Source organism: Phocoena sinus, chromosome 2 (assembly GCF_008692025.1).
Source record: "Phocoena sinus isolate mPhoSin1 chromosome 2, mPhoSin1.pri, whole genome shotgun sequence".
Lineage (NCBI taxonomy): Eukaryota > Metazoa > Chordata > Mammalia > Artiodactyla > Phocoenidae > Phocoena > Phocoena sinus.
Window position 1 is genome coordinate 67,893,986 of NC_045764.1, and position 24,394 is coordinate 67,918,379.

General features: G+C 41.3%; 1 protein-coding gene across 6 annotated transcripts in view; it reads right to left on the reverse strand.

Moving 5' to 3' along the window:
• MAP2K5 (mitogen-activated protein kinase kinase 5) overlaps nt 1-23,859 on the reverse strand; it is a 269,304-nt gene extending 245,445 nt beyond the window's left edge. For 3 of the 6 annotated variants that reach the window (XM_032622661.1, XM_032622660.1, XM_032622663.1), the window contains exons 1-4: nt 23,085-23,859; nt 19,102-19,152; nt 16,720-16,768; nt 3,886-3,953 (exon numbers count right to left, since the gene is read on the reverse strand). In XM_032622661.1, coding sequence (XP_032478552.1) covers nt 3,886-3,953; nt 16,720-16,768; nt 19,102-19,152; nt 23,085-23,219 — 303 coding nt within the window. In that variant the 5' untranslated portion in view covers nt 23,220-23,859. The remainder of the gene's footprint in view (nt 1-3,885; nt 3,954-16,719; nt 16,769-19,101; nt 19,153-23,084) is intronic. The other 3 variants (XM_032622664.1, XM_032622666.1, XM_032622662.1) reach the window with 1 other exon arrangement.
• Between the last annotated feature and the right edge of the window lie 535 nt (nt 23,860-24,394).

Genomic DNA, 24,394 nt, shown 5'->3' on the forward strand with positions numbered 1-24,394 from the left:
AAGTTAAGTTCAAAGTAGGACCAACTTAATATGGAGCATGTTTAAAAGCACCATGCGGAAAATGAGGTTCCAATCTCTGCTCTTTAAAGAAAACTTCCTAATAGTAAAGGCCCTGAGGCTATTAAATGTTCAACAACTAAGTGGGCAACAAATTCTGTGGTAAAATTCAGCCTTGTAGGAAGGACAAAATCTTGAAAAATTCAAAAGCCCACAAAGTATTTGTTTGTATTCCTTTTCAAACTCAGGTACACTAACATTCTAGTAAATAGCATTATTTTTTGCTACCAGGAAAACAGTAGTATTTGCAAAGCTTCTTCGGCAGGATCTCAACAAATGCCAAAACAAAAACATCACTTAAAACCACCAGGAGGGAAGACTGGACGTCCAAGACCTAGGTCTGTGCCCAGGCCTTCCCATTCATTAGCAATGTGACCTCAAACTGAATCTGAGCTCGTTGAGCCTCAGATTCCTTATCTGTAAAATGAGACAGCTGGACAAGACCTCTAATGTTCCCTTCCAACTCTCCTTGAGCAACTATGATTTTTGAGGCAGTCTCCAAGTTATGCATGCTAGGATAAAGCCAATCATATCCCAATTTACAAGGTGCTACAGAGGTCAAAAAGTATTTTCCCTCATGGTACCCGACATCTAACAAGGTACACTACCGTCAAGTATACCAAAGGGAATACTTACACTCCAATAAAACACAAGGTCCCTGCCATAATGGGAGGCATTACAGTTAAACTCATCCCATACTCTTCCGGCAATGTGGAGAAACCGTATAAAGAGAGAGAACCGGCAAAATGAAGAAACTTATTAATACTGTGCTCTACTCATATAAGCCTCTCAGTATTGAGAGAACTAGGTGTAAGAAATCCTTTACTAGCCACAGGATTTAGCAAAAACAAACAGGAGTCCATTTACAAAAGCAAGATGTACTGCTGAGTTTCTTGATGAAAGGTCACCTAAAAGCAGAGGTTAACATAAAAATAACCTCCTCCTATAACTGGGTCTCAGTGATAAATAAAGCTTATGATGAATCAATAAATAAGGCCCAGCGCTGCTGTGCTTGATGCTATAAGGAAATGAGGCCAGCACTACCAGACAACAATTACAAAAAGATGGAAGGAGAAAAGCAGTATACTATTCAGTCTTTCTGGAAAATGAGAGAAGAACAACAAAAAAATTTAAACTACTTTAAGGGAATATTTAACAGAATCCTTTAAATAATTAGCAATGATCAGGAATTTAGTTTTCAGGATAGGTAGCTTGGCTGTATTTTTTCCTAGTAAAGCATTTCAAATTCTAATTAAAAAAATACTTTATGGAGAAATTAAAAAGATACAATAGCGTCAGAGGACAAGCCATGATCCCAGAAGTAGAATATTCTAACACCGTAACTTACAAGAAACTACGCTATAAAAACAGATTGTTGATTAACACAAACTCATAACAAAACGCAGAGAGCGATCACAATGGTGCTGTAATAACACTTGGCTGCTGAATTCTCTCAATACATTAAATATCTACTTGAAGACCAAATTACTTTACATTTTCTTAAAAGACAATTTATTATAGCTTTGTTTTCTTCTCATTATCTCTTAAAAATATATCTAATGAAAAGAATACAACTTCTAAATAACTTACATAAAATGGTACTAATGTGTGACAACAGACTTTGGTTTACTATGTTGGTTATTATTTAACAGCACACAACAACCTATTGTCATGACAAATCCTTACCACAATGAGACAGTCCATGTGTCCCATGTATCAAAATCCACTGTATGCCATTATTATGGCACACATAAAATTAACAGCTTAAGGCTGCTAGCAATTTAAATAACTGATAAGTTTTCAATTAAAAAGGCAACATTTTCAGGTCTAATACAAAAATCTATTTAAATTACTGATAAAAACTTATGCTTCTGTTGGCCCAAAGCCATAAAATGCTTAAATCCAAGGGGGAAAAAAAAAGTAATTCTGCAAGTGTCAACTCAGACACTGTAGTTTTTTTAAAAGAATGTGTAAAGGATTTATGGTAAAAGTATGCCTAGTTTTGCTTTCCCCATATGGTTTTTAAAGAAATACTAAGGTGACTACAAATTTATTGAATTCCACATGAAAAACATAGCTTTTTTTTTTTTTAACAGTAAATACGTGGTCATCTGTCAGTATCTTCCCTATCCCACCACCCAAATCCTGGAATCAAAATTTTTCAGAGCCAAACTGAACCTAAAAAATAAAGGTCAGGGCTTCCCTGGTGGCGCACTGGTTGAGAGTCTGCCTGCCGATGCAGGGGACACGGGTTCGTGCACCGGTCCGGGAAGATCCCACGTGCCGCGGAGCGGCTGGGCCTGTGAGCCATGGCCGCTGGGCCTGCGCGTCCGGAGCCTGTGCTCCACAGCGGGAGAGGCCACAGCAGTGAGAGGCCCGCGTACCGCAAAACAATAAATAAATAAAATAAAAATAAAAATAAGCATGTCACATTCTCAGGAGAGTCAGCCAATCTATTATTACTGTGCTAGACCTTTCAGCAGCAATCCTACTCTGCCTTTCAAGGTACTGATGAGCCCTGCTCTAAATTCTCAGGGCACAAAGACTCTCAAATAAGTTAATGAGAAGTAAATGGGAAACTGACTTTTCCCACTCTGTGTTTGTCTGAATGCAACGCTCTGTTAATCATGCCATCCTTCTTGTTCTCTTTCCTCCTACCCTAAATTAAAACTATTGGGGGAAACCCATACAGATATTTCACGGTTTTCATCACGACGAAAAAATATCCTGGTTAAAGGATATTTAACCTAACCACTGGCTGAGATCAGAGTCTCACTGAAAAGCAAGGGCCCTGATTCCATCATTTCCACCATAATATCACTTTGCATTTGTATAGAACTTTTAACTTTTCAAAGGGCTTTCACATCTATTATCCCATTTGGTCATTACAATGACCCTGTGCAGTAGAAAGGACAAGTATTATTATCCACAAGTGACAGATGAGGCAACTACAGCACAGAAAGGTTAAGTGTTTTGCCTAAGGCCAGGAAGCCAGAGGAGAGCAGTGGTCTCCTTACTTCCAGTCCAATGCTCTTTTCGCCAGACCACTAGAGAAGGTTTCATACACAGACTGCAAACTCAGAAAAAATAAAATAAAATGAACAAGAGAAAATAAAATAAAAATAAGAGAAAAGAACAAATCAGGGCTCAGGGAAGCTATGTCTCTTCATTGTCACTGAATTATTCAAGCTTAGTATTAAAGTTTTAGAAATGTATCCTTTTTTCCTGTTTATCTACTTCAGTCCTGAGACAAATGTTAATGCAAATTTTCACTGAAATTTGAAACACAAAAGAAAACTCATTTCGGGATATATTCAAATCACTTAGATTCAGTAAGTAACCCTGCAGTTCATTTTGGGGTGGGGTGGTTAGTGCATAAAATAACTGAGAGTACATCTTAAATCATGTATCCATATTAAGCCTGCAGCTACATTATAACTATGGTCTGTTTGTAAGGGTGAAAGAGATCTCCAGTTGAAAGTAGATTTTGAAAAATTTTTTAGAGCCCAGGGGTTCGTTTTTAATGAGCCGTTACTTTAAGTACTGCATAAAAAAACACAGGAAATTGATAGTCCATTTAGTCTGCACCATACCTAATGCAAAAGTCATTAAGATGCATTATTCTTAATGTTCATGATATGATCAGTAAGTGTCTTTTGAAAAGAATGCCCTTAACTTTCACGTAAGGAAATCTTTAAAAATCTTATATATTATACAGAAAAATGTTATAGCAACTGTGATTTACTTTTATATCTTCACTATGCCAAGAAACAGCATCCTCAATTACATTAACATTTTAAAAATAGTCCTTATTTGTAATATACTTACATATGACAGCATTGCCTTCATTTCTTCATCGCTTCTCACTGTAATTCGATCACCATCTTCATCTTCATCTGTTTAAAAAGCAATATAATACAAGTGATAAGATTTGCATTTTTTAACGTACAAAACTATGTTATCTGGGAACATAATACAACTGGTTTGTACACTTGATATCCAAATCCTCAACACCGTATCTTGTGGATGTTAAGGTTATTGGTTCGTGGTTTTGTTTTTTAGTTTAGAATACAACCAGAATCTCAATAAAGAACTAAAAATTTTAGGAACAGTTGAAAATTAAAATATTGCTCATGTCATTCAAGACATGTATCTAAGTTAAAGTAAATATAGGGACTTCCCTGGCGGTCCATTGGTTAAGACTCCGTGCTTCCACTGCAGGGGGCACAGGTTCAATCCCTGGTAGGGAAAGTAAAATCCCCCATGCTGCGCGTGTGGTCAAATAAATAAATAAATAGAAATTTAAAAAATAAAGTCAATATAACTGGAGTATGACTGAACAGGTTTGGTTTGAAGAAATTTAAAATCCAAAGAAAGGCCAGTTTTATTTAACTATTAGTACTTTTTCCTTTCCCACACGGCACCCCGTCCCTCTATTTCTCCATTCTTCCTCTCTCCCAGGCAACCTGTCATGTCATAATAGTATAATAAAAATGGCTAACATTTACTGAACACTACCGTACACAAGGCACTGTGATTTATGCTCCATACCCCCCTTAAAAGCCTCACAATGATTCTATGATGTGGACAACATGACTTGATAACTATCATTCCCTTTTTACAGAACTGAGAGCCTAGTATAAGGTGAACTTGCAAAGCAACTCTAATACAGTTCTTCTCGTAACCCACTTGATCTTGTAGCTCTCTATTTCTGAACTGTTTCAATTGTACTGGGTACTCTCTGACCATAGTAAGCTTCAAATGGTGATTCGTGCTATTGTTGAATAATTTAATGGTCTTAAAACTAGAGGATACAGACTTCCCTGGTGGCGCAGTGATTAAGAATCTGCCTGCCAATGCAGGGGTCACGGGGTCAATCCCTGGTCCAGGAAGATCCCACATGCCGCAAAGCAACTAAGCCCATGCGCCACAACTACTGAGCCTGCGCTGTAGAGCCTGTGAGCCACAACTACTGAAGCCCACACGCCTAGAGCCCGTGCTCCGCAGCAAGAGAAGCCACCGCAAGGAGAAGCCCACGCACCGCAACGAAGAGTAGCCCCCGCTCACTGCAACTAGAGAAAGCCCGTGGGCAGCAACGAAGACCCAACTCAACCAAAAATAAATAAATTAATTAAATTAATTTCTTAAAAAAACTGGAGGATAATAAGACTTCACAAAACACTTAACCAGAATGGATATATTTCAGTAAGTGGATCACCGAAGCAGCCACATCTAGAAACAATGTACTTACTTCACTGATCCTTCTCTTATTTAAAATAGTCTTGAAATATGTCTTCAAAACTGTTTTAATAACCTGAAGATAAACCAAGTGAAAATATCAGATCTGATTTTCAGCCCAAAATGGAACTGGCCATCTGATTACTCGCTCATCTATATCATCTGCCAGGCAGGACCCAGAATGACTTTTGGCTATTTCTAAATATTTACTTAGCTACTTCATCCTTCTAAAGATTAAGATCTGTCAACAGGATAACAGCATATGTGGTAGACTTTAAATGTACAGTTGAAAGAAAAATGCTAAGAACCTTTTGAGCAATGGCAGCATTGCTGGAAGACGTACACAGCCCCCCGGGGGGACAACTTGGAAGGCGCAGGCTCTCTCTCATTTGGATGCCTCAGCTCTGGTGCACTTGTTAAACTGAGTTATTATTTTTTTGGTCACTCTTGGGCATCTAATTGCTGATTTGGTCAGATGCAGAGAACCTGATCCCAGGCCTGGGGAATAAGACAAATCTCTCACCACAAAGAGAATAAGCTAGCATGACACACTCTGGGGACTCTTACTGAGAATACTGGGGGAGTTCAGTTCAGCACCTGGATCTTAGCCCACCACACCTCAGCAGGCCCTCCCTCCTGTCCAGCCATAGTTCTTAAGATATTCCCATTTGGTGACCACACCATGGGAACTCTAGAAGGGAGCTTGTATTCTCCCTAATTAGCCTATTTCAGAGCAAAATGCCACCTTCTTTTTCTCTCCCACAGTCAATAGCAATCTGACATCATGAGGGAAAGCAGCACTTGAGCCTGTCCTGCTCAGTGCCAAGCCAACAGCTCTCACTGGGGTTTCTCTCCAAAGTAATTGTTCCTGGATCCTAGATACAGGTTCACTCCTGCAGAGTTTCCCAACTCGATGTCAATCAGTATCATCAAGACACACTGTCTGAATATCTACATAGCTAGGAGCTGTCACAGTCACCACTGGTATTATCTACCAAGAGCTGCCTATTTGCAGTATAAAAGGCACACAATGGTCACTATCAGTAACAAAGAAGGCACATTCCTAGGGAGGTTACATATATAAAGGACTACAGAGAAATCTAGCATTTTCCTTCCCTCTTTTTTTTTTTTTTAAGCTACAGACTCTATAGAGCCAAATTGGGAGAGAAATGCCATTCTAATTTTGGAAACAGAGGGAGTTTCTATAGAGGTTCCAGAAACTAGTATTTTCAAGGTTAAGTCAAAAAGCTGTCATACAAATGCAGGAAACAAAGGGGAAAAAACAGACATTGTATAAAGGCATATAATGTTACATATGACCACACATGAAAGCACTTTACATTTTTTGTTTTAAAACCAAGTCAAATTCTCAATTTGGATGTGTACTAAAATGATTTGTTCTATGAAGTCCTGAACTTGATAAAATTTCCAGTCTGAACAAAGTAGCTTTTTGTAAATCTCATTTCTATACTAGAGCTAGCTACAGAGATGGTGGCTACAAAGGGACAGATTATATTCGAATTTCAACATACACAAGATCTCAATAAGGTATTGTTCACATGGAATGAGGAAGTGCTTGGAGTTCAATAAAACAGGTGAAAAACCTTTTTATAATTTGTAAAGAGAAGGCACAGATTCCAGAAAAATTATTTAAATCACATCTCTCTAAATCAGTAACAAGAACAACAAAAACAAAAAGAATTCTCTAAGCTCTCAAAGTCAGGACTTGAACCTTTAAGGCTACTTAAAACTAAAGATTCTCAAATTCTAAAATTCTATGAAATCTGAGGGATTATTTCAATTATCGGAAATAATCTGGTAACTGTGAGGGAAGTCAGTTAGCAGAGTAATCCCTTATGTAGCAGTTCCATAGAAAGCAGCTATGAAACACTAAAGGGCACTTTGCTTTAAGTGGACAGAAAACTGAGCACAAAAGGCCAGAATAGCTTTTGATGCAAACCTAAAGTGCTGGAGCTGTCCCATAAGGAGACAAGGTAAGTGAAAGAGGCATTCTAATAAAGCCTGAGGATAAAATCAGGTTTATATGATACAGTGATTAATAGTTTTATGGATTAATAAGAGCCTCCATTTTATGCAGGTACTGCTCTCCTTTACAGATTGCTCTTTGGAGGACTGTCTGCTTCATTCTTTAATATCTGTAATTAGTAGTTTTAATGAAGACTCCTCGTTCTTGTCAGAAAGGAGACTGAGTTGGAAAAGTAATTACACATAAGAGAAGACTAATGATTCTGGCCCAGAGGCAAAATCCAAGCTATCAGATGCCCTCATGGCAACCTAAGAGCAAACCATTGGCCTTGACATTTAAAATGAGAATACACTTCTCTAAATACAAGGAATTCCAAGGAAGACATACAAATGGCCAACAGGTACAAGAAAAGGTGCTCCACATCTCTAATCATCAGGAAAATGCAAATGAAAACCACAATGAGGTATCACCTCACACCTGTTACATAGCTATCATCAAGAAGACAAGAGAGAAAAAAAAAAAAGACAAGAGAGAACAAGTGTTGGTGAGGATGTGGAGAAATGAAAACCCTGTGTGCAATAGGTGGGAATGTAAATTGCTACAACCACCATGGAAAACAGTATGTGATTCCTCAAAAAATTAAAACTACAACTACCATATGATCCAGCAATCGTACTTCTAAGTCTATATCCAAAGGAATTGAAATCAGAATCTAACAGAGATACCTACACTCCAATATTCATTGCATCATTATTCACAATAGCCAAGATATGTAAACAACTCAAGTGTCCATCAATGATGAATGGATAAAGATGTGTACACACACCCACCCAGGCGTGCACAGGCACACGCGCACACACACACACACACACACACACACACACACCCAAGGAATATTATTCAGCCATGAAAAAGATGGAATCCTTCCATTTGTGACAACATGGATGAACCTTGAGGGCATTAGGCTAAGTGAAAAAAAGAGAAAGACAAATACTGTATGACAGTACTTATATGTGGAATCTAAAAAACCCAAACTCAGGGTTACCAGGGGATGGAGGGTGGGGAAATGGGGAGATATTTGTCAAAGGGTATAAACTTCCAGTTACAAGATTAACAAAGTCTGGGGATCTAATGTACAGCATGGTGATTATAGCTAATAATACTGTATTACATACTTGAACGTTGCTAATAGATCCTGAATGTTCTCACCACAAAAAAGAAATGGTAATTATGCATCAGGATGCATATGTTAGCTAACACTATGGTGGTAATCATTTTGCAATATGTAATGATCAAATCAATGCACTATACACCCTAAACTTATACAACGTTATGTGTCAATTATATCTCAGTAAACCTGGAAAAAAAATTTAATAGACAGTGAATTGAGAGGAATGAGAAGTTAGTGAACGGTAAGAAAGTAGAAATACATACCAAGCAATTTAGTATGACAATAACTTAAAATACTTTTCTGAATAAAAAGTTGGATATACACAGCCAGCCCATTCTAGCAAAGACTCTTGTTGGGCCTATCAAACCGGATTAACTATAAAAAGTACACTAACTGGAAACATAAATCATAAAAAACTTACTAAAATGGCACAAAGAGTTTCAAAGGTATAAATATGTTGAAGAACACTAGAAAGCCATGGCACGAAGTAGAGAGAAGCAGAAAAAAATAATTTGAACTCTTTTTGTCTTACACATGGAGATTCTTTGCCCTCTGACCAAAAAAGCATTACTAGATATGACCAAGAAGGCAGAGGAGGGGGGGCACTCTGATACACTGGTTCACAATGAGAATTCCAGGCTTCTCCAGCTGCCTGGAGCATAGTAATATGATTTTCCAGCACATTAGGGAAGCAAAAGTAGAACCAGAAAGTCTATGTACTGGCTGGATTTTGTTAATGTCACTTAAAATGGAGGCAAAAATCCTAGCAAGATACCAAATAGAGTGCAGGAGATGGTAAACAAATATTATGAAGCAATCTTCACAAAATCTGCAGTGTATCACAAATATACAAAATGGCAGAGTTTGGGAAAAGACAATCATAACAGGCCATACATTGTTAGCGATTTTATTTCAAGCAACGTGCAATCCAGAAGAGAAACCAAGAGGAGGAACATAAAGGTCCAAGAGCGGAGACACAGCCTCAGGTAAGGGGCGGTCAGAATGGCAAGCAGAGTGCCTACTGAGTAAACAGCACAAAACCATCAGACTCTGGGGAGCGCTCAGCCAAACGGCGCCCAGTGCAGCGGCAGGGCTCAAGTGGGCTTTCTAGAAAAACAATTTAGCTTCTACCAAGGGCAACAGAAAGTTAAGGCAATACTGTACTTTATATGTCATTTGTCATATTACTTCAGTGCCAGGTAAGAAGAGTCAGTTAGAACTACAGCAAAGGCATTTTTCTAAGGCAAGAGGAAAGAAATGAAAACATAACTGTAGAGGTTAAAAAGGCATCAATAGGAAATTACCAGAAAAGCTGTCAAGTTTAGAACCCTTCTCAGGTGTGGAATCTAAGATCCGGTCAGGACCAGAGGCCATAGTTTCTAAGGCTAAATCTTCATATCCATGAATTTTAATTTAGCTCCATGCCTCCCACCTCCTGACTCCTTCTTTACTTCTTTGCTTCCTTTTTCTTTCCAAAAAATATTCAAGTGCCCACTATGTAGCAGGCAATGTTCTGGACACTGGGGTAACAACAGTGGAAAAAGGAAAACCCCTGCCCTCATGGAGTTTACACTCTACTTGAGAGACTGAAGGGTATGAGGGGGTGAATCATACAGACATCTGGGGAAAGAATGTTCCAGGCAGCGGGAACAGCTCATGCTAAGGCCCTGTGGCAGAAGAATACCTGGCATGCTTGAGAGACTGAAAGAAAGCCAGAGTAGCTGCAACAGATTGAGAATAAGATGGGGGAGAGAGACGAGTTCAGAGAAGTAATGGTGGGGCAGAGTTGGGGGAAGATGAGGAAGGGCAGGGCCTTGTAGGGCATGTTAAGGACTTGGCTATCACTCCTGAGTGACAAGGAAACCACTGGAGGGTCTTGACTGTAGTGATCTCACTTAACTTCTAAAAGGATCTCTTTGGCTGCTGTGTGGAGAAGAGGCTATATGGAGGCAAAGCAGAAACAAGGAGGCGAGTTAGAGGACCACTGTCCTAGTCTAGGTAAGAGACGATGGTGACCTAAACCAAATTGAGGTTTTGAGCAGTCATCACATGCTGGATATATTTGCTTGTCCTTATTACTTCATTCCTTCAACCATCCATGCATTCCAGAAACACAAATTGAGAGTCTACTATGTGCCAGGTACTATGCTGGGTTTCTAGCAATTCAAAAATGAGCAGCATTATCTACTGCCCTCAAGGAACTAGCCTGGTGCTTGGGTAAAGGACTTAAACTTCTTAATTCTCATGTAAAACAGCCAGACTACTAATACCTACTACTACTAACAATAACTTAATAAGACTACAAATACCTACTACTACTACTAACAACTACTCTCATAAGACTAAAAAAGATTAAGACTTTTTGCATCGATATTTCAAAAACAAAATTTCAATAAATTAAAGCTCTCTTCAAATCGTCTCAAATTCTAAGGATACACAATTAACTCTTACATGTTAATTTTTAGACTCAGTGTACATCTATTGCGAATTACAATTTTTTCATTAACCTACCAGTTTTTCTTATAAGCAACCAGTTATCTTTTACATATGCTATACTGTAAGAAAATAAAACTTCATTTTTCCCAGAATTTTTCCAGAAATTCATAAACAACTGAAAAGGAATCTATTCAATGAAAAGTGAGTATAAAATGGTCATGGTTAAAGAAAAACAAATAAAATAAAGATTTATCCTATAGTCGAATTTTCTGAACCAAAACTCAGACACATGGTTTGACCAGTATGAAGATACTTACGAGGGCTACAGATCAGAATATGGGATGTCAGAGTATCATGGAAAAGTAGGGCCATACGGTATTTATAGGTATAAGTCAGTGGTTGTCTACATAGATTTATAACATATCTTTCGGGCTTCCCTGGTGGCGCAGTGTTGAGAGTCCCGCCTGCCAATGCAGGGACCATGGGTTCGTGTCCTGGTCCGGGAAGATCCCACATGCCGCGGAGCGGCTGGGCCCGTGATCCATGGCCGCTGAGCCTAAGCGTCCAGATCCGGAGCGGGAGAGGCCACAACAGTGAGAGGCCCGCGTACCGCAAAATTTAAAAAAAATTAAAAAAAACATATGTTTCACGTCAACAGTAGATTTTACTGTCCAGCAACACCAGCCCAACAGTAATTTTTTTTTTTTTTTTTTTTGCGGTACGCGGGCCTCTCACTGCTGTGGCCTCTCCCGTTGCAGAGCACAGGCTCCGGACGCGCAGGCTCAGCGGCCATGGCTCACAGGCCCAGCCACTCCACGGCATGTGGGATCTTCCCGGACCAGGGCACGAACCCGTGTCCCCTGCATCAGCAGGCGGACTCTCAACCACTGCGCCACCAGGGAAGCCCCAGCCCAACAGTAACTTTACAGCAGTAACTTGTCTAGAGAAAATCCAGGGAGAGGAACACATGTAACAGACATGCACAGGACACTCATTAGTGGGCACAGTTGATTTCCATCACCTCATGTGTTGGTGTACTCATTAATCTGTTAACGAAATTGTGAAAATCAGCAGGGATCTTTGGCCTATATGGATGTCAAGCTCCTACAGCATACGTAGGGCCCACACATGCAAACATTCAAGATTTTTCATGGTTATGGAATTTAGCTTCATCTCAGAAGTGTTCTCACATCTGGGAAAAGACAAATTATTCAATAACCAGTATGGAATCAACTGTCTATCTGCTTGAAAAATAAAGCTGGATCACCACCTGACTTCTCCTTCACCAAAAATAAACTGAAAGATGGTACCAAAAAAAAAAAGAAATCTTCTGTCTTTGCAATAAAGCACATGCTGTTTTATAAAAAAAAAAAAAAATCCACACAAAAACACATACAAGCATACATATTTATAAATGTGTGTGTGTATTTAACCCATTAAAGTAGGAAGAAAAAAGAATATGAATTAATGTTTTTTCAACATCCTGGAATGTGGACCTTTCTAAGCATGGCATAAATCCAGAAGTCACAAAATATGACAAATTGTTCTTGTAAAAACTTTAAACTTCTCCATGGAAAAAGAGAGAAAAAACGACCTACACAAGCTTAAAGGAAAGCAATAAACTAAACAAAATACTTATAACATCTAAGACAAAGGGGAATTTTCTTAATATTGGAAAGCTCTTAAATCAATCAGAAAAAGACAAATAACCTAATAGAAAAATGGGGCAAAGGTGATAAATAGTTCACAGAAATTAAATACAAATGACCAAATATAAAATGAAAAGATGCTCAACCTCATTTGTAATTGGAGAAATACAAAATAAAAATAAAACAATACTACAATAATCTTTTTCACATATCACATTGACATCAACTAAAAAGTTTATTGGACTCAAGAGCTGGCGAGGGTAGCGAGAAATGGGCATTCTCAAAAACTGCTGGTGGGAGTGCAAACTGGCTCTACCTTCTAAAGAACAACATGGAAATACCTATCAAAACGTAAAATATGGGTACTCTTTGTTTCAGTAGTTCCAAATCCTAGGAATTTATCCTACAAATACATTTCTACAATGTGGAAAGCCATAAGAGACAATGCTGTTGACTGCAGCATTTTTTCTAATACTACTGAAAAACTGGTAACATCTTAAATTTAAAACTGGTCCATCAACAGGTTAAATTAAGTCATACCCATAAAATTAAGTATAATGTAATTATCTAAAAGAAAGAAGTTGACTTGTATACACTGATGTTAGAAAGACGCCCAACACATACTACTAAGTGGGGACAGGGGAAAACTAGTTGCAATCTAGTATATATTATGTATGAGAAAATTTCTGGAAGGCTACAGAAGAAGCTGTTAACTAGGGAATTGGGGAGATGGGGACTTTTACTTGTTGCTTTATTTGATACTGCTTGCATTTTTTTTAAAGATCATCTATACCTTCTTAACTAAAGAAAAAAAATCAGACACTATTTATTGAAAGGTAGTACTTCATCTGTGCTCTTACTGTAAGGGAGAAAGGACCTAAAAGTGGTAAAAAAAAAAAAAAAAAAACAAGGTTTAGGACCATCAGTCCAAGAGGTAAGTTTGGCACAAATGGGACTCCCTCCCCTCACTCACTCCTAAATCCCCTTGGAAAACACCATCCCCTGGGATAGAAATCAGAAAGAATATAACCACTATACACCCTCTGCCCCCTTGGACATAGGGCCCAGTCAAGTGTGGGAATCTGAATTTGGAGCCTGAATTGTCCACCACCAACCAATTACATCCCACGCCTGCGCAACTGCAAAAATAATCCAAAAAAAGCAAATTACTTACTAAGCTTTAGGTTACGTGCATTTTACAATTCTCTTTTGAATACGGACATATATAACATTCCATCTTATTCAACAAGGGGTATTCCTACACGGCACAGTGTACACTCGTCCTCAGTATCCACAGGGTATTGGTTCCAGGACCACTCCCCCCCACCCATAGGATACCAAAATCTGTGGATGATCCAGTCCCTTTTATAAAATGGCATTGTACAGTTTGCCCTCTGTATCCACAGGTTCCACATCCACGGATCGGGCAGGTGTGGAATCCAAGGATACAAAGGGCCAACTGTACTAAGAAGAAAGCAAGAGTGAAATAAAACATGGTTTCTGTCACCAAGTCATTCAAAATCTGGCACACAACCAACCGGAAGGGAGGCCAATAGGTTATGTGCTCTAGTGAAGTGCCCAGAGAGATTAACCACACCTGCGGGGATCAGCGACTTCAAAGAGACGGCATTTCTTAGAACTGAATTATCAGTAAGAGAACCTAACCTTTCCCCTCTTTTCCACTTACTCAACTCTTTTTCTCTATGTAAAACAGGTAAACTTGACACTGTCCTTTCTCTCGTGGCTTAATGCATACCACTAAATACAACACCTCTTTTGTATAAGTTAGTGTTGGGTATACTTTGCAGTATTAAATATATTACTATAAATACCTTAAAGTTTTATTTATTCAGGAGTTGTTCCATCATACCATAAACAACTGAAAGAGCTCAAAAATTTCAACCAATTAGCTTATAAACTACATCTTCCAACTATTTCTTATACATAGATTTCATTTATTAGTGGAAGATCCTTGGTACAGAAAATAAGGTCACCCTAGAACAATCACACGAAAAAAAGCCAGCCTAGGATTTTAAGTCTATAATGGAAAGTACACAATAATCTAAGCACACACAAAAAAAGAACTATTAATTATTTTGTCTCTGTGTATTTTTGTTCTTATTCTTTTCACCTAAACTGATCCAGATGCAGATGGGTATACGCTTCTGCCCTGTTCGGGGAAAAGAAGGAAAGTGATCTCTAAGTTAAACCTAGAAATTTAAACATTTTTTCTGTAATATTTTACAAAATGAGATCATACCATACATATTTTGTTTATTCAACAGTATATCATGAATATACTTCCATGTCAATGCTTAAAATTCTCATTCTTTCTAGCCACTGCTTAATGCTTCAGACTATGGATAAATAATTTATTAATCCATTACTCTAGGCATTTAGCTTACCTCTAAATTTTTTGCTATTAAAAATAATTCCATGTCGGGCTTCCCTGGTGGTACAGTAGTTGAGAGTCCGCCTGCCAATGCAGGGGACACGGGTTCGTACCCCAGTCCGGGAAGATCCCACGTGCCACGGAGCGGCTAGGCTCGTGAGCCATGGCCACTGAGCCTGCACGTCTGGAGCCTGTGCTCCGCAATGGGAGAGGCCACAACAGTGTACCGCAAAAACAAAAATAATAATAATTCCAGGGACTTCCCTAGTGGTCCAGTGTAAAGAATCCATCTTCCAATGCAGGGGACGTGGGTTCGATCCCTGGTCGGTGAACTAAGATCTCACATGCCACAGGGCAACTAAGCCACAACTACTGAGCCCACCCTCCTCAACTAAAGAGCCTGCGTGCCACAAACTACAGAACCCACGTGCTCTGAAGCCCAGGCACCACAACTAGAGAAAACCCGCATGGCACAATGAAGAGCCCACACGCTGCAAACAAAAGATCCCGCATGCCACAGTGAAGATCCTGTGTGCAACTAAGACCCCATGCAGTCAAAATAAATAAATAAATAAATAAATAAATAAATAAATAAATAAATAAAAACTCCAGGGGGTTCCCTGGTGGCCTAGTGCTTAGGATTCGGCGCTTTCACTGCCGTGGCCCAGGTTCAATCCCTGGTGGGGAACTGCGATCCCGCAAGCTGTGCGGCGCAGCCAAAATTAAAAAAAAAAAAAAAAAATTCCACAAGGACACTCTGTTTGAAGGGCATTCAACACATGTGTAGGGTATTTCTATTGGACAGCTTCCTAAAAGTGGATTCTGCTGAGTCAAAGGTTTGAACATTTTATATTTTGGTAAGTATTGCCAAATTGTCCCCCAAGAGAACATAAACAAAGAGAGGACAATTGTACTCTCTGTAGTTAACCATCTGCTTAAAAAGCAAGAACAAAAAGGAAAAAATCACGTGGAGAAACTGTACATTTTTCTACGTGCAAAAGCAGGCACATCTTGGAGAAAAGATGGGACCACAGTTACAGATCCTTACTTTATCCTTCTCAACACCAGAGCCCCTGTGCTGACTAAACTCTCACCTTAACATTACTCAGCCCGTGACCTCCCTCTGGCTTATGTCAAAAACCACTTTTCTAGTACACACCTGCCCCCACCCCAGTCCCCAAGCCAATTGTTTTTGGGGGGTGGGAAGGACTCAAGACCTGAAGTGTTGCTGCCATCATCTAACAGCCATGCCAAGCCCCAATAAAACAGAATTACTCCATGCAACGTTCACTTAAATGCTCTACTCTGTTGCTGTTTTTTTTTTTTTTTTGGCTCACGGCCCAGCTGCTCCGCGGCATGCGGGATCCTCCCGGACCGGGGCACGAACCGGCGTCCCCTGCATCAGCAGGGCGGACTCCCAACCATTGCGCCACCGAGGGAAGCCCCTGTTGCTGTTTTAAAGCAGCAAAGGATTAAACTACAGGTAGTTTACCACGTTTCATTTTGTCCCACAATATTATTACAGTGAGGAGCAAGAGCAGATAAAGGTCATGTTGGTATTAAAGCTGTATTACAGAAATATGCACATCCAAGATATGATTAAATAAGAAAATATTCCTCCGGTTATCATCATTAAACTTGCATTAATTTATAAATATTTAAATGTACCATATGATGATCATAAATAATCTGTTTTTTGTCAGTTTCTAAAGTAACGCAACCCATAAACCCTTTGAAAAAATTACTTGCAGAAAGAAACCAGTCAAGAAAGTATACAAGCCAGACTTACATTCAAACGCTGTGGTGGTTGCTTCATGCAGAACCTGGCCTATCACATCCTAAACAAAGAAAGAATAAAGGAACACAATTAGCCATCTTCTTTATTGCTAACATTTGGCAAATCCTAGAGGAAACAGGAGAACCTGAAAAGATTTTTGAAATGTTGGCATAAACTATAAAAACATTAGGCACATAATCCACTTAGCCCAGCAATCTAAGTCCAGAGTTTAAATCTCTATTCTGGAGCTTAAATCTCTATACTGGGGGTGGGGACCATTTAAAAATCCTTTCCACTCTGTACTAATAACATAATTTTTTACTCTCGATTCAACAGCATAGACAATTACACTGTTGTGCATTTATAAAAAAAAAAAAATAGGTTTCTTCCAGGGGGCTATAGAAGGAATGTACTGTTAGTAGAGAAAGAGGTCTGGGGAGTCAAGACTGGCCTGGGTTTGAATCTCAGCTCATGCACTAAACAAGCTGTGACTAGCAACAAATTACTCAACCTCTCTGAGCCTCAATTTGATTATCCTCCAATATGGGTCTAATAATGCTTACAGAGGTAATGTAAAAAGTATTAAATAATGTAAGAAACATGAACATGAACTAGCCTAACACACTGTAGACCTTCAACAAATGCAGCTCTGGATATGTGACTACCAACACCTTTCCTTGCACTCATACTGGGAAGAGTTCAAAAAACAAGATTCCATGATGATGATGTAAATCTACAATACTACAATACATTTAACACAAACAATTCTTATCAACCTTTACTCTTGAGCAACTAAAAAACATTTAATGACACTGAAATAAAGTTAATCTAGCCTACAAAAGAAAAAGTGTATATAACCTGATATCAATGTTTAAATGAATCTATGAAGTTGAAAACACTTAAAAAATAGTCTACAGAGACAGCTTATTTAAAGAGGTACAGAACACCTTCGAGAAATTGTTAGTTCTGGGAAAAGTGACCTTCCATTATGTCCAGTCCAACCCAAATGGTCTGCAAACCTCATTGTTCTCAGGGAGCTCTGCCACAACGTCCCTCCTGGGCCGTGCCACAAATGGCACCAGGCAGCCAGCTGACAAAGCCACTTGCAGTATTTCTCAGCAGGGAGCCCACAGCCCTTCCAAGCAGGGCACTTAGCAGGGTGGCGGCTGCAACTTCCTTCTAAAGGCAGTTCTTTAGAAGCTTTTGCTGCAGTGGCAATTTGCATAATAGCCTTGTCTCTACTGTGTATGTGTGTGTGTGTGGGTGTGTGTGTTTTAAATAAATCTGTGCATATAAAATTGATCAAAGGGGGCTTCCCTGGTGGTGCAATGGTTGAGAGTCCGCCTGCCGATGCAGGGGACACGGTTCGTGCCCCGGTCCAGAAAAACATCCCACGTGGAGCGGCTAGGCCCGTGAGCCATGGCCGCTGAGCCTGCGCTCCGCAAGGGGAGAGGCCACAACAGTGAGAGGCCCGCATACTGCAAAAAAAAAAAAAAACTGATCAAAGGGAACTATCTTAGGCAGAGCCCTCACTCATTAGAGCCAAAAGAGATTATTTTTTCTTCTTACTCTCAGTCTATAGCAAATGAAACAACTTTCTGTGGAAGTATTTGTAAAAGATTTTAGTATTGAAAAAAATCCTTTCTACATATTTGTAGGCAGAAAGTATTATTGACAGCTAAATGAAAACTGTGAGCGAGTATAGAATACACAAGCAGCCAGTGTAACGCCTAAGAGTGTGGACGGGAGCCAAACTGCTAGGGTTGGACCTTGGCTCTGCCGTTCAGTCACTGAGTGACTGAATTTCCTCTGTGCCTCCGTTTCCTTCTGTGTAAAAATGAGATCATAACTGTACCTACCTTGTAGGACTAATGAGTTAATATTTATAAAGTGCTTACAAGAGTGTCTAGCACATGGTAAGTGGCAAGTATTAGTGTCTGTTAAATAAATAAAAACAAGTCACTGATGACTGGAACATTACAAATCTTACCTCATAACGAAATCCTAAATTTCAGCACCTGACAATCAGTGGAGGACGGTCTTTGGTTCACTTACTTCATCCTTCCACAGCATTTACTGAGGATTAGCCAAGTATTGGTTTAAAAAGGGGTGGGGGTGGGGGGACCCTCCACTGCCCCAAACCCTCCAAGTCTAGGTTATCACTGCTTACTTCCAGACAACCCAATCTTGAGATGTGAACCCTAGAGTATTAGCAACCTAATTTAGGATCCTTCCTACTTATGGAATAGCAGAACCTGTCAAACAGCAAACTTCTAACAACCATCTGAAAACCCTGCTGAGCAGCAATGGCCTCCTTTGCCCATCAACATAAACAAGGAGCCACACAAACTTTACAACTAATGTGGGGGGGAAAAAGAGAAAGAAAAAGCAAACCTGATTGAGAGAATCATGAGAATCACGTGAACACAACTGACGCATCTTGTTCTGTTAAAGCAAATAAAGTGGGCTATAATAATGACAAAGAGGTAAAACTCAATCAGTATCTCCTGGTCTTTTCTAAGCAGGCACATTTAATTTTATGTGTATTTTCCAGTTGTATTTTAAGTGACTTATTTCAAAATGACCCTGTCTTATTCTCAACATTTTACTCAACCTAAAGAAAGTTTCGAAAGAGCACATAAGTTCACATATCTTGTTGGTGATCATTTCTTGATCCTTTTCTTCTCCTTCCTTTCAATAAATCAGTCAAACAATAGCAAACCAAAATATAAATGAGCATCTATAACGTGCCAGGAGGATAAAGATTACAAAACTGTAGGCTACAGAAGAATAAGGACTTGCTCCTTGACTTTAGGAAGATTATAATCTGTCACAAAGATAGAGACAAACCTAAAAGACTAACAAATCAGAGCACTTATAGTATGATAAAGAGCCAAACAAAAGACAAATTAGCAAACGGTAGGTGCTAACTCAGAAGGCAGTAAGAATCACGGTCTCGGTTAAGATAGAAGAAACTTCACAGATGAGGGGAAATCTGGGCTGGAACTTGGGAGAGAGGATTCAAACAGCAAGAGGAAAGGGGGAACATTCAGATCTCCTGCACAATTTTCCCCAAACTGGGGACTGGATTGCCACGGAAGAAGAGAAACACAGAAAGCTGAAAAACAGATTAACCCAAATGCCTCTGCCTATGAGGGCCAGCTGGGTCTACTTCACAATGCACCAGTCCCTAACTATTCAGACGAAGGACAAAGGCCCCAGAGAGGCCCAGTGACTTGCCCACAGAGTCCCAGCCATTTGATGGAGTTGTGAATGGAGCCCTCAACTACTGACTCTGAGTCCAAAACGCCCTCAGCTCCAGCTGACTCAGTGACTACAAATTGCTTCTGGCTTCCGTGTCTGGTTCTGCCACAAACCAGCTGTGTTGCTTTAGCATTTTCCCCATCAGGGGTTCATGCTTCCTCATTTGAAAACTGAAGCGAGGAGAGATATCAGATGAAGGGGAACGTTCAGGTTTCATTTGGCTTTAAATTTTAAGGTTCCAAGCCAAAGATGCTGATGTGACTGTTGGGTTTTTGGCCTATTTCTCAATGAAGAGATAAGGTAAACCTGGAAAAGAGATCTAAGGAGTCCTCCAGGATTGAGCTTGCAGTTCCAAGAACTTGATATACAGCACCCATTGTCACGAGCCCTCCATGAGGCCTTCCCAACATAACACGCTCCACCTGGGCGTACCTGAGCAAGCACGTGGCACATGGCACTCTGAGCTCTCGATGATGGAACCGTTTGTGCAAAGTTTATTTTTAGGCCAGTCATCCTTGAGCCAATGTACAATTGAGAGATGCCCAGGCCCTATCCCTTCTGCTGCAATAACAACACTTACAGAGCACTTACTATGCTCCAGATTGTTGTAAGTACTTTACACATACCAACTCCACCAGTCCTCAGAACTCTGTGAGGTAGGCACTACTTTTATCCCCCCAACCCTATTTTTGTCTTTTTACAGATGAAGAAACTGAGATACAGAAGACACTTGCCCAAGTGAGTCTGGTAAGGCTTATGATGTAAACGCAGTCAGCCTGGCTCCAGTTTGTGTTTTTAACACTGTACCATTCTACTTAAAATAATACCTTCTGTTGTCTCAAATGAGTAAAGTGAAAGAAAGCTCTTGTCTTTCTCATCAGAGACACAATCTCACTTAATCTTTACAAGTCTTTGAGGCAGGTATCATTATCCCTAATTTACAAATAAAGAAACTGAGGCTCGGAGAGGCAGAGTGACGTGCCTAGTTAGTGGGGTGGTTTACAATTAAACACAAATTTCTTGATTCAAAACCTAGTGTGCTGTCCACAAAACCATAATGGTGTGCATCCTCTTTGAAGCTCCCTCATTAAATAAATATTTCAGGGTCCTATGAAGCATCAGAAACAGAGAGGAAACAGAGGTGTCCGTCTCCTCCAGAAGTTTACCATCTCGTGGAGGAGACAGACAAAATTAGCACAAAACCCATATACTTTGCCAAAACAAAGTTGTGGAAACACAGAGGAGGGGCATGTGACCAAGACCAACACAGAGGAAAAGCCAAGCTGGGCTTTGAAGGACAGGTAGGAGTTGGCGAGCTGAAGAAAGAGGCCCAGTGAAGAAGGTCTGGGCACCTGGGAGAACTCACGGTTAATTCTATATATCTGGAAGACAGGATGCTCATGGGAGTGTAGTGAGAGATGAAGCTGGTGCCAGGCAGGTACAAGCCAATCAAGATGGGCCCAGAGGGGCTTCCCTGGTGGCGCAGTGGTTAAGAATCCATCTGCCAACGCAGGTGATACGGGTTCGAGCCCTGGTCCGGGAAGATCCCACCTGCTGCGGATCAACTAAGGCCGTTAGCCACAACTACTGAGCCTGCGCTCTACAGCCCACGAGCCACAACTACTGAAGCCTGCACGCCTACACCCCGTGCTCTGCAACAAGAGAAGCCACCACAATGAGAAGCCCACGCATCGCAACGAAGTGTAGCCCCCGCTCACAGCAACTAGAGAAAGCCCACGTGCAGCAACAAAGATCCAACTCAGCCAAAAATAAATAAATAAATAAATTTATTTTTAAAATATATATATATATATACATATATATATGTGCCCAGAGGACCACGCCAAGGAGTTTGGGCCTTACCATGAAGGGAGATCCATGTGCATGTGAGCGTGTGGAGAACTCTGGATGCAAAGAGAAGGATGGCATATGTGTACAAGATCGGAGGCTGCTGGTTTACTCCAGCTTCTGCACTCCTTGTGCAGACACCTGAAGATCTGTATGTTCTAGGTGGTAACATCCAGAACTCAAAATGACGGTACACAGATCAAATTTTGATTGAGTAACCTATGACAATCAAAAACCACATCCCAGATCTTCCTCTTCCCCCAAACCTCCAACCAGCCCCATCTTATCCTGCAGGTAAGTTCCACTATAGATCTGGTACTTGCAACATGCTCCTTGGTATGTCAGCTCTGCCTTTGATAGCACAGTTATTCAAAATATAAAATGGGCACGATGTACTCTATCTCACATGAATACTAAAAGCTGAGAAGTAGTACTACAGCATGCGGAAATAAATACCAAGTAAAGTAAGGAAATCTGAGTTCTGGCACTGACTCTCCCACTCACAAGTAACATGGCTTTGGAAAAGCCATTTCACCTCACTGCTCCTCAGTAACTATCTGCAAAAAAGATCAGAGGGCTCAACAGGCCACCTCCAAGGTTATCCTCTGCTCTAACATTCCATGATTTTATTTGAAATATATTTTGAATATTTATTATGGAAGTAAGACTACACCATTGACTCTAAGATGCACATTTTCCCTCTATTTTAACATCTCTGAAATTGGGTTTTGTACGATGTGTGGCGTGTCACAGTTTAACAGGTCGCATTTTTTTTTCTTTCTTAGCGGTACATAAAATAATATCTTAAAACTTACGATGTCTTAGGCTTGCTGAAACATGATTGGTTAGAGTTGCCTTGTTTCCCTTTCCCACTAGCTACCAAGTTCAGAGAACTCAGTAGAAAGACAGGCTGGAATTTGGCCAGGGACATTCCAAAAAATCTTTGAGAAAAACTCTTCTAGATTCAGCTTTTTGTATGCCAGTTGGTTGCTTCTGTGTGTTATGTCCCAGTCCAGGCTGTGAGTTCCTTGAGGGCAGGGGTCCAATCTGATTCATCTCTACTTCCCCCAGGAACTTGCACACTTGTCAGATTTCAGTCTATACAATTAATCAATGCTTGTGGTGGAAGAAATGAAACTGCCCCCATACGAGGCCAGCAATGGCCACTAGCTCAGGCCACCAGGGTAAGATTTGGTGATCAAGGTGCTTACTGCCCTACAAATCCCTGCGCCCCCCTCGCTAGGGACACTGAGATTAGCACTTACCAGCACATCCCTGAAGAGTAGCTGCGGCCCAGAGTGCACTGTCCAGTCCACGGCTCCACTATTTGGAATCTTGATGCGAATCACCAGCACCTGGCTCTCCATGGCATGGAAGGGGCCAAGGGCCAGCCACAGCATTACAGGTTAAAGGGGCTCACATCCTGGTAGGGGGGAACCCCCTGGCTCCTGGTTAGGCGGGGGCTCTTAGAGGTGACAAGGGGACTGAGGGTCAGAGGACAGAGAGGGAGGGGGAGTGAAGAGAGGAGGTGGTCCGGAAGCAGCCTGCAGGCTCGGAGCCAGGCCCAGGCTGTATGGGGTTGAGGGATGTCTCCCTGTGAGCGTGGACGGAGCAAGGGGCAGGAGCCAGCAGGAACTAGCGGAGATCAGAAGGTTCTGTAGTTGGAAAAGAGAGCAAACGGCATCTTGCAGCTCTCTGCCGTCTGTGTGGGTGTGAGGGGACAGCACAGAGAAGACGTCGTTTTAGAGAGATACGGCGGCAGGTGTCCACTCCTCCTTAAAGGAGCGGGGAGGGTCCCCGACTTGAGGGGACTCAGTCCCGGGCTGTTAGGAAGGAGCCCCAGGGCCGCTGGACCACAAGAAAGCCGAGGGGGCCCTCCGCGGGAGGGTCGGGGTCGAGTCCTCTGCCCCACCCCGAGCCAGAGTGCACGGCGCGCGCGACTCAGAACCTGCAACCCGAGGCCGCGCGTCCCGGCGGCGGCGGCGGCGGCGTCGGCGGCGGCGGCAGGAGGGGGAAGGCGGCGGCAGGAGGGAGAAGGCGGCGGCGAGGGCACTGTTACTCCGGAACCAAAACGCGCGGCGCCGGAACCCTGGAAGCCGGCGAAGGGACCCGCCTCCCGCCGCGCCATGTTGGAAGAGGGCAGCTCGTGGCCGGCCCCGCCCCCGCTCGCCGGTGGGCGGGACCCGAGGAGCAAGGGCTTGGCGCCGGGGTCGGAGTGAGGGGACGGACTGGACTGTTCGCTCGTGAGACCCCACCTCCCCTGTCGCGAAGTGACCACCCATGGCGACCGGGTGACAGCCCTTTCTTTTCCCGACCCTCATTAAAGTCAGAGAGGTGAAAACATTTAACAAAAGAAGGAGGAAACTGAACTAGAGCAGGGATCCGCCAAAAGCCGATTGATGGCTTAAGATGCGTTGTTTCCCTGTTCAGAAGACTAGAAAAATAGAACTGCCCCTCTCGTTTATTCCTACTTTATCAGGCCCTGTACCTAAATATTCGTGGAGGTTTGTGCATCAAATGATCAAGAGCAAGGTTGTCTTTTTTTCCTTCTTCCAAGTCACAGATCCGGAGGATC